At 41.6% G+C, this 10,887-nt stretch overlaps 1 protein-coding gene across 1 annotated transcript in view; it reads left to right on the top strand.

The window, feature by feature from the left end:
• The window catches only part of myadmb (myeloid associated differentiation marker b), a 17,570-nt gene extending 7,680 nt beyond the window's left edge, over positions 1–9,890 (top strand). The window contains exon 2 of the mRNA XM_060927064.1: positions 5,794–9,890. Coding sequence (XP_060783047.1) covers positions 5,853–6,734 — 882 coding nt within the window. The 5' untranslated portion in view covers positions 5,794–5,852 and the 3' untranslated portion in view covers positions 6,735–9,890. The remainder of the gene's footprint in view (positions 1–5,793) is intronic.
• Positions 9,891–10,887: the final 997 nt, after the last annotated feature.

The following is a 10,887-nucleotide window of genomic DNA, read 5'->3' as shown; positions in this document are numbered from 1 at the left end:
AGGAGAGGTCAGCATCTCAGGATCGGCATGTAACTCAACAGAGAGAGAGAGAGAGAGGCAGACAGAGGGTCTTGGGTTTGCCCGGTGTCACCTAATGGTTAAGAACAGTGTACATTGTTCACTGAGTGCAAGCAGGGACTCTGGTGAGACTAACTATGACAGCATAACTAAAAGGGAGAGCCAGAAGGTAGCACAGGCAAGATGGAGCTCTGGGACATAAAGCATCCAGCCACTACACCATCAACAAACCCGAGTGGGAGTGGGGGGTGACAGCATCCAAAAATCCCAGTGCTGAAGTACGAGTGTAAACAAACAGCCTACAAATCCCATCCGATATCCGGAATGATCAGGGGAGTTAAGAAGTTGAAGAAGGTTGGACAAAGGCAAGGCAAGGCAAGGCAAGTTTATTTCTATAGCACATTTCATACACAATGGCAGTTCAATGTGCTTTACAGAAGCAAAAACAAAAACAGTAAACAATAGAGAAATAAAATTACATAAAATAATTTTATTTTTAATCTAAAACAATTAATTAAAAGAATTAAAAGAATTAAAAGAAAATAATAAGAATTAAACAATAGTAGAAATAAAATAATAAAATGCCAAAAAGAAAAAAGGAGAAAAAGAAAAAGAAACCAGCGGAATAAAATAGAATAAAATTAAAGTAAATTTAAAACATACAGAGAAAGTAAAGATTATAAAAAAATGTAAAAAATATTAATTATTTAACAGAAAGCATCTGAGAACAGCTTGGTCTTTAACCTAGATTTGAAGCTGCCAACAGCAGGAGCATTTTTAATGTCCTCTGGCAGTTGGTTCCATAGCTGCACTGCATAGTAGCTAAAAGCTGCTTCACCACACTTTGTTTTAACAACTGGTTTTAATAGTAAATTTTTCTGCTGCGATCTGGTAGATCTGATTGGGTTAGGCCGCTGCAACATATCAGAGAGGTAATTGGGCCCTGTACCATTTAGAGATTTGTACACCAGCAGCAATGCTTTAAAGTCAATTCTGTAGCTTACTGGAAGCCAGTGAAGGGACCTTAGAATTGGGGTAATGTGCTCTGTTCTTTTTGTTCGTGTGAGAACCCTCACCGCTGCATTTTGAACAAAAAATGTAAAAATGGACAAAGCCACTACACCATCAACAGGAAGTCTGATAAAACTGTTCATGACAACTGCAGTCGTAAAGTTATCATGGTGATTGTAGTCTGAAACCATCATTTCAAATACACTGACAAGGCATTATTTAAGTATGGTGTGTTTATTGTTTCCAAAGTTTGACAGCATTTGCATTAAAATAGTGAGCTTGTGCTTCTCTCCTAGCTTTTGCTTCTTGAGCCGATACATATACATATTGAGCTTATACGGTATTTGGCAGACGCTTTTGTCCAAAGCGACTTACAATCTATAAACACTACATTATTATTAAACCAATGCACTCGCTCTACTCTGACAGAGCCGACCTTCCAGATACGAGCTGCTCCATGACTGCAGGGTTTATTCCCTTTTTTTGCTCTGGCGAGGCTCAACCTCAGCCTTTAAGCAAACAAACTCGCCCTCTCTCTCTTTTACACATAATTTTGCCAATTTTATTACTGTGAAGATAATTGTAAATCTCTGTGCTTTTGTAGTTCCTTAGCTCCTCACCATCAATGCCCTCACTAAGCATAAAATAACTGACAATGTCAGAGTGGCTGACGTCGGGCCACAACTTCATGTCGTCTATCCATTCCATGAGGGTAGATGCATGGGGCACCTTCATCGTATTATCCCCAGAGCACGTCAGAAAATTGGACCCATGTAACCATCTTTTAGTCATCTTTGATCTTGCCTACCTAGCAGTTAGCGTTAGCTACAAACATCAACACAGTGGAGCAAAAGAAAAAGCCCAGCTTCCACTATGAATTATGGGAAAGGTCAGAGTTCAGGAAAGTTGTGGATAAAAAGCTATTAACAAAAGGCTTGACTAAACAGATATGCTTTCAGCCGAGACTTAAACACTGAGACTGTGTCTGATTCCCGAACACTACTTGGAAGGCTGTTCTATAACTGTGGGGCTTTGTAAGAAAAGGCTCCGCCCCCTGATGTAGCCTTCACTATACGAGGTACCAGCAGATAGCCTGCACCTTTTGATCTGAGTAGGCGTGGCACATTATAAAAGCGAGACCATTCAGTGCTTTATAGGTCAATAGTAGTATTTTGGGAGCCAATGCAGTGTGGATAAGACAGGGGTGGTGTGGTCATATCTTCTGGCTCTAGTAAGGACTCTCACTGCTGCATTCTGGACAAACTGGAGCTTATTTATGCTCCTACTGGAACATCCAGGCAGTAAGGCATTACAATAATCCAACCTAGAAGGAACAAAGGCATTTATATTAATGGCATTTAGCAGACTTATCCAGAGCAACATACAGTTGGGGGTCAGGTGCCTTGCTCAAGGGCACTTCAGCCATTCCTGCTGGTCCAGAGAATCGAACCAGTGACCTTTTGGTCCCAAAGCTGCTTCTCTAACTAGTAGGCCATGGCTTCTCATTATATTTTTTATCTTAGCAATATTTCTGAGATGAAAGAAAGCTATCCGGGTAATGTTATCGATATGAGTTTCAAATAAGGCCTCACCAATTCGATTAGTTGGTTCTCGGAATCGCCGCTTGAAGAAAATGCAAAATGAAAAAAAAAAATCGAAATCAAACTCCCACCAACAGAAAAACATCATGGCTAGGGTTCAAAATACTGAAGACTGCAGGTTGAGGTCACGTGACGTCGAAAACCAATCAAATCGCTCCTTTCACTTTAGATAAAGGCTTGTGGAAGAAACCTGCCTGTGGAGGGGAATCCTGCAAAGCCTGTTTGTGATTGTTAGGCTATTCAGCGAACAGAAGCGTAAAATCTTTGACAGGTGTGTCGAAATTCAAGAGGGGGAAAACTTTGCCCAGTTGTACTCAAGATGCCGTGAGCTTGTTACCCTGCGATGTGCCAACTTGGACTACAGCTCTGTGGAGGTGGGTTTGATTTATATATTTCATTGATTGATGTGAGGGGCAAACAAAACATAATTCAAAGTACCGGTATTTAGCCATCAGAAGTAGCTACTCCTGGTCAAATCTTTTTTTCTGTGCATTGTAGACGTTCAATCGACTGTAATTCAGTCGTTTATTTAGCCTCTCTGTTTACTGGTTTGCCTGATAAAAGACGTGCAGCCAGAGCTAGCCCTGCTGACAAGGACAATACAGGGCACAAATTTACTGTACTGTAGGCCTACCGGGTTTATTCCCTTGTTCATTTTTTCTGGGTCGCATCCCTCTTGAGCAGGGCTGCCGACTGTTATGCAGTGAGCGTGAGACACATGTATGACTGCCCTCTCACGCCCTCACGCAACACACCTCCTGTTTCTCATGCAAAAAAATCTGCTCTTACTCTCGCCCGATTCACCTAACTGCACGTTGGTGAATATTCATCTCGGTTAAATTGATCGCGGAGTTTTAGTCACATAGGCTACCGTCCGCATATCTGGTGAAACAGCGCGATCTTGTCGTTCTAATGCTATTAGTCACCCGTTGCTGTGATAAACTGTTTTCGTGACAGACAAATGAGTTTGAATGTAGGCCTACAGTAATTTTACCATCAGAGCATTTTTTAAATTTTATTTTTATTTTGCTCGCTCGCTTCATATTTTTCCTGAAAAAATCCGAGAACCAACTAATTAAATTGGTGTGGCCTAAAAGACTGGAGTCAATAATCACCCCGAGGTCTTTTACTGCTGCACGTGAAGAAACAGAAAGGCCATCCAGAGTCACTGTGGAATCAGAAAACTTACTTCTAGCTGCATGTGGTCCGAGTACAAGTACTTCAGTCTTGTCAGAGTTAAGCAGAAGGAAGTTAATAAGCATCCAGTGTCTAATGTCCTTCATAATTCTAAAGGATATTAGCTAAATTCTATTAAGCTGGTGTCTCTTATCTGGTTTTGCAGAAACATACAACTGTGTGTCATCAGCATAACAGTGGAAACTAAGACCATGCTTACGAATAATATCACCCAGAGGGAACATCAAAGTCCTTTCCATGCCAGGATCTGGTCTTCCCAGGCAGTCTCCCGACCCAGTACTAACCAGGCCCTTAAGGTGAATTGGGTGGAGCCAATCTTGGCTTCTATAGCCCTCTGCCTCTCACCTAGTGTTACGGGGGGGGGGGGGGGGGGGGTCCTCTGGTAACCGTTAGAGTTTGACTCCCCACTCAAATCTGTACTGCAGCGTGTCTTGCCGGACAGCAGTAGGTACCATTTTTATGATGGTCTTTGATATGGCCCGACCACGAGTACAACTCACAATCTCCTGATTGAAAGGCAGACATGCTAACCACTAAGTCAACTTGTGGTCAGAGGTAACATATATAAAGAAAAAAGCAGTGGGCCAAAGACAGAACTTTGTGGGATGCCACACTTTACCTCAGTATGCAGTGGCGTGCACAGACATTTTGGAGGGCAAGTGCTCTGGGGGGAAAAAGGGCACTTTTTTGCGCATGTGGAACACCTTATTATAAAAGTCTGAGATTTAACCCTCCTCTTGTGTTCATAATCATATCAAAGTTTTGGGTATTTTTCTGTAGTTCCATCTTTAAAAAGTCTGATCTTCCCGTCACTGACTTGAGTCTCAAGACTGTTTATTCACAGATTTCCGTGAGATCATCTTAAAATTTGTAACGAAATATACACACTCAATGGGCTCAACGGAGCTCTCCTTTATTTGCATAACGGCGTGCATACTAGCACAACGTGATATTCTTAATCATGTTATAAAAACAGGTCGGAATTGATGGAGAGTGGGGTTGCCTCAATGGTTTAGGCTACATTTAAAATGTTGTTCAGTTTGTTTCTCCATATGGAAAGGGAGCAAATAAGCTGGCAAAGGCTGCCATGTGCAGTTGTTTCTGTATGCGACGGGCTACTTCACGACAAAATAATTACAGCTTGGGCTTAGAGGGCAAACAATACATTTTCACTCGATTCATGTGTTGCCTGGCTGGTGGGGCAGGGGAAGAGCTGACTGACTGCCCGATGTGTTGTCTGCGCTACGACAAGGCCGTGGCTTCCAGGACGCTATGCTGCTGCAACCTCACATTGAATGCACTGCACGCTTGTTCACGTGACAGAGCAAGAGAGACAGAGGTCCGGTGTGTGTGCGGAGGCGGCACACATCGGGACATTATTTTCACACACGCTTTTAATGCCGCGGCTTTTCTAAAAGATCATGTCGACATTGGCCTCAGTAAACTGTAAAAAAAAAAAAAATCAAAAGGGCACTTTTTTAGACAGAGGGCAGAGGGGCAGGTGCTTGAGCACCACCTCGTGTCTATCTGTGCACGCCACTGTCAGTATGTGTAGAGAAGTAATAATTTACATCTACAGACTGATAATGATCAGTTAAATAAGACCTGAGCCAGGAGAGGGCCGCTCACTTAACTCCAACGCCAGTCTATCAAGGAGAAAAGTACCGTATGATCAATGGTGTCAAAGTTGTACTAAGGTCAAGCAACACAAGTTTATTATGGTTAATCCAACAGTGCTCCAGGAAAGTCACCTAGAACAAACAGAGACAAACACTACATTACAAGGCATTAAGGAATCTCACAACAACTAGGAAGGGCTGAGGTTAAGGCACTATGCCATTATGGAAGTAAGTAATAAGGGGTTCAGAAACTAAGAAAACAAGGTTCTAATGAACAAGGGAACTTCAGGGAAAACATTTTTCATATCTCTGTTTTTATAACATCATACTTTCTCTTCTGTCCTCAGACATCTTTCTTCCCAACAACCTAGCAGCGCAGATCAGGGGTGTCTGAGACCTTCCCATCATGCCAGTGGTGTTCCGCTCCTCCCCGTTGATGTGGTCCCGGATAGCGGCCATGGTGTTTGCTTGTGTGGCATTTAGCGTTGCACTGTATGGTGCACAGCTGACGCATGGCACCGGAGACTGGTGTGTGTTCTGTTGGAGCTTCAGCTTCGCTGGGACGCTCCTGATCCTCCTGGTGGAGATCTGTGGCCTGCAGTCTCGCGCTCCTGTCTCCTGGAAGAACTTCCCCATTACCTTCGCCTGCTATGCCTCTCTGCTCTGTCTCTCTGCTTCCATCATCTTCCCTCTGTTCTTCCTGAAAGGCTATGGGGGACGTGAGGAGACTGTCAACTGCCGAATCGTCTCCACTGTCTTCTCCTGCCTTGCCACGCTCGCCTACTTCAGTGAGGTCAGCTTGAGCAAGGCGCGTCCAGGTGAAGTGTCCGGCTACATGGCTACAGCGCCGGGTATTCTGAAAGTCTGTGAGACCTTCATCGCCTGTGTCATCTTCGTTTTCATCAGTGATCCAGTGTCTTATAACCAGAACGCAGCAACAAAATGGTGTCTCTCGGTCTACTGCATCTGCTTCATCCTGTCAGCAGTTATCATCATCATGTGCATCGGTGAGTGGACCGGACTGCTCCCAGTTTCCTTCCCACGTTTCCTGTCCATCTATGCTCTGCTTGCTGTAGCGATGTATCTCTCTGCCACCATCATCTGGCCCATTTACAAGTTTGATGATAAACACGGAGGGAGCAGCCACCGGCCAAATTCTTGCAGCTCCTTCAGCGGGCTCTGTTCATGGGATAAGCTGCTAGCCATCGCTGTCCTCACTGCACTAAACTTCCTGCTGTATCTCGCAGACCTGATCTACTCAGCTAGGCTTGTCTTTGTTACGGTTTAATCAACCTCGCATCATTTTCCAATACTCTTTCTTTCCAGCCACCATCTTAAATTACTGTTATTAGCTTGAATGTGTGTTAGATTAGCCTATTCCAACAGCCCTGTTATAAGTCTCCATGTTTCTTTTCTAAAGCTGTTTATAAAGATTCTTTAAAATTAAACTCCTAGTTATCAAGCTGGTTAAGCAGATGACCAGGTAATTTGCATGCTCACTTGTTAGCAAGACAGATTATTTTTGCTAGGTAGCACATCCCACTAGCTAGTTAGCTAAAAAGCTGATGCAACTCTGTACGAAGTGTTACTCGTTCACACAGTGTTTGGAGGAAGTCTATGAGGGTGCAGTTGGACCAAGTATTGAAAAGTGGTCATGGTTTCATGGTGTCTGTGGTGTTCTGATGGTTTCAGTTTGTTCTTCCCATGTCACCATGAACACCACAGACGATGCCACATGATCTTAAACGCGCTGCGTGGGAAAGCTGTTCATTTTTCAGTATTACGTTTTTCGGTGTTCATTCGTAAAAGTTTAGTTTTCAGTGTATTTTCAACAATCGTACTATACCAAAGATATTTGTGCATCAGAGTCATTTTTAAAGAAAATTTCAAAATTCAGGTTGCTACTGTAGAGCTTTAAGCATTTCAAATAAAAATTTTCAAAGTTTATCATCACCCTTTTTTTTTACACTTCCAACTTAGTTAGTATTAATAATAATATATTATATCTCTCCGAACATTGACGCTCTCTCAGATTAGCCACGATTAGTGCACTGACTGGATCTGTGTATTATGGTAATTGTTATGAAGCGGCATGTAGTGTTGGTGTTTATGGATTAGTGCAGAAATGTGTGCACTTTTCACCAGCGGTGGAGGAAATATTAAGATTCTTTACTTCAGTAAAAGTCCTAATGCCACACTGTGGAAATATTCCACTACAAGAAAAAGTCCTCCATTAAAAACCTTACTTACTTCAAAGTGTGTAAGTATTATCAACAAAATTTATTCAAGTATTAAAAGTAAAAGTCCTCGCTGTGCGGTAAAATGTTCCCTGTCCGTGTTGTACTATTATATCTGATGGTTTTGGATTAATATTAGTGCTACATTAATGTGTATGTGGCACTTTACTGCTGTAGATGTTTATGGTAAATTTTAGATCGGAAAAACACCCCGAGGTTCCTCTTTGTGACGATGCATTTTCCAGCTAATCCGAGAGGGTTATTAAATTGTTTATTTAGCTGAAGAAGTATGACAATTTTCTCAAACCATAAAGGAACATTTAATCCTTCAGTTCATCGCAAACGTTAAAAATCACCACATTTGTAGACGGGCGGTTTTCACTGGATAGGAACCGTCTGAAAAGTGATCAGTAACTAACGCTGTCAGATAAACGTCGTGGAGTAAAAAGTACCCTGAGTTGTAGTGGAGTAGAAGGATGAAGCTGCATCAAATGGAAATAGTGAAGTAAAGTAAAAGTGACTTGAATTAGTATTTCAGTGGCATACTCGGACAGAGTAAACGTACCGAGTTCCATTCCAACACTGACTTTCACCATCAAGTGTTTCAGTACTACGTCTAAAACAACCAGGTGAAGAATTACATGTATATTCTGATTTATGATGATTTTCACTCAGTGCAGCTGAGCTAGTGGACGCTAACTGCAAGCTAATTAAATTCGCAGCTATGTCAGACTTCAGACATTAAAATAGACACAGTTTAAGAAGTATTACTCCTATAACTATTCCACAATAATAATCCTGAGGTTTTCTGGCTCTGAATGTTGATGCTAATTCTCTCACATCAGCACGCTGACTGAAGCTCTGACATAACGCAGCGTGCATGGCTAATGCGCTGGCGCTAATCGATTAGTAAGAAATGCATACCCTTACGAAAATTAATCATGGTTTTACTATGAAAACTAACCATGGTTTTACTATGGTTTATAGTTATTCATGGTTTTTTGGGTAACCATGGTGCATTTTACCTCAATGTTCACTTAAATTTTTAGGTTCTAAGTAAATGTTAATGTATCTGGGCTGTTAATCGAGATCCTTCTCTACAGCATTGACTGTTGGACGAAAGCACGGTAATACTACAGTTAGTGCATCCTTTTAAAAACCATACTATCCCTTTTTAAACTAATTTCGTAGTTACTATGACCTATTACACATACAACTATGATGCTACCACAGCTACTGCAGTACTATGGATAAACCAGAGTAATGCTATGGTTGGTTCATAGTACTTAGAATCATCCTTGAAATACCATAGTAGAACCATGGTTACTACATAAAAACCATGGTAAAACCATAGTAGATTTTCGTAAGGGTAACTTCACTCACTTTCTGATTCATATCGATGAAGGTTTACTGGGCTAGTTATATGTTAGCACATGGTAACGAGTAACATGTTAACCACTTGACTCATGTTATTAGCATTTATATCCCATTTTGTCAAATATATAGTCACTGACTTAAAGAATAAAAAACCCTCAGTTTCACTCAGTGAAGGGATTTTGGATGGCAGCCATTTAAAAAAAACCCTGAAAATAGTCATGTGATTAAATTCTGGTCAGACGTGATTGTTAACGCTTTTAGCTAAATGTTCAGTTTATCTCGACCCGAATGTTTTTCCCTCCACATTCAGAAGAATTTTAAATATTCCGACATATAATGTCACCGATTAAAATATAGCATGTTAGCTAAGTGACAAAGTACAAATTTAAAGACAATAATGAAAATTTTAGGAAGAATTACGTACATGGTGATATATTGTGATTGTCCGTGTTTTTCAGTTTATTCTGCTTTTGACATTAACATGAGCATATCAATATTACAGCATGTGTATGCAAAATATATGGAAATTATATGCAAATGAAGTGTTTTGTATGTAAATGTAAGCTGTTTGTGTAGTACATCATTAAGCTGGATGAGTTACACACGAGTGTGTTTGTTATACAGCGTGTGTGTCTGTCACGGGCTGTTACAGTGACGTCATCACTCTCACACTGGTGCATTGTGGGAAATGAGCTCGGAAAAAAAAAAGAAATAAAGAAAAAGCAATGTCCCTGTGTGTCTGAGATCTCTACTCATGTGTGGTGCTCTCTCTCTCTCTCTCTCTCTCTCTCTCTCTCTCTCTCTCTCTCTCTCTCTCTCACTTGCTGGTATTGAAACAGTTAAACTCAGATAAACTCCACACGTGAGTAATAAATCATTAAATTCTATATGTTCCACTGAACCGGCTGCGTTTTCTTCCCAGAGCGGCCTTTCACTGAGCTGCTGAAGAAGTTTCAGCTCTCCATCTAACAGTCAAGAACATTAAGGATTTGTGGCTTCAAAACAGAGTTGACTTGTGAACGCAGCTGTTCACACACATGACCTGATTGTGTTAAAAACTCCTCTCATTATCGAGCAAGGTTAGCAGTCAGTTGATAAAGAACTGCATCTGAGAGATGATTTGTAATATTTATGAGGTTATATCTCATCACATATCAATATGTCAGATCGGTATTTTAACTGAAGTCCTGACTGCAGCTTCTCCACATGAACTGGGCTGAAGGTAAGGGTCACTAATTTATAGGGGGCGTGGCACAGAAATGAAACAGGTAGCCTTCCACTTCTCTCAGTGCTCTGAATGCTGAGTGTGTGTGTGTTACACTTCCAATGGTGAGACAGGATCATGTGTGATGGTGACTCGATGGTGATTCTGATCCATCAACATAAAAACAGAAAATCAAACTTTCACTGAAACAATCAAGATTAGATTTTTAAAGGACCCATGGCATGGTGGTTTGTTGATGCTTTAAACGGGCTCGTGGAGGTTTCCGGATGTTATATCCGCAGCCTTTCTCGAAATGAACCCTCGGCACGTAGATATAGCCTCCTGGGAGAAAGCCCCATTTCAGCGCTTTTCCCAGTGCGTCGTTTTGCTAATGAGAAGCAGGAGGCGGGGAAGGGTAGAGGGTGGGGGCGGGTCATGGGGGGAAGGGCTTGACCAAGCTGTGGGCATGCATACCCTAGGCTTGAACACGCACTCCATAACCAAAGAGGATAGAAGCAGCAACTACAGCAACATATCGCTTATCCAACAGAAGACATGCATTGCGGAGCAATAGTCAAACATAAGCTCATAAGTTACAGTCAATTTCCAGACTAAACTCAGTT

Source organism: Neoarius graeffei, chromosome 1 (genome assembly GCF_027579695.1).
Source record: "Neoarius graeffei isolate fNeoGra1 chromosome 1, fNeoGra1.pri, whole genome shotgun sequence".
NCBI classification, from domain to species: Eukaryota; Metazoa; Chordata; class Actinopteri; order Siluriformes; family Ariidae; genus Neoarius; species Neoarius graeffei.
Note: the sequence above shows the minus strand (reverse complement) of the source record. Positions and strands in the feature narration are given on the sequence as shown.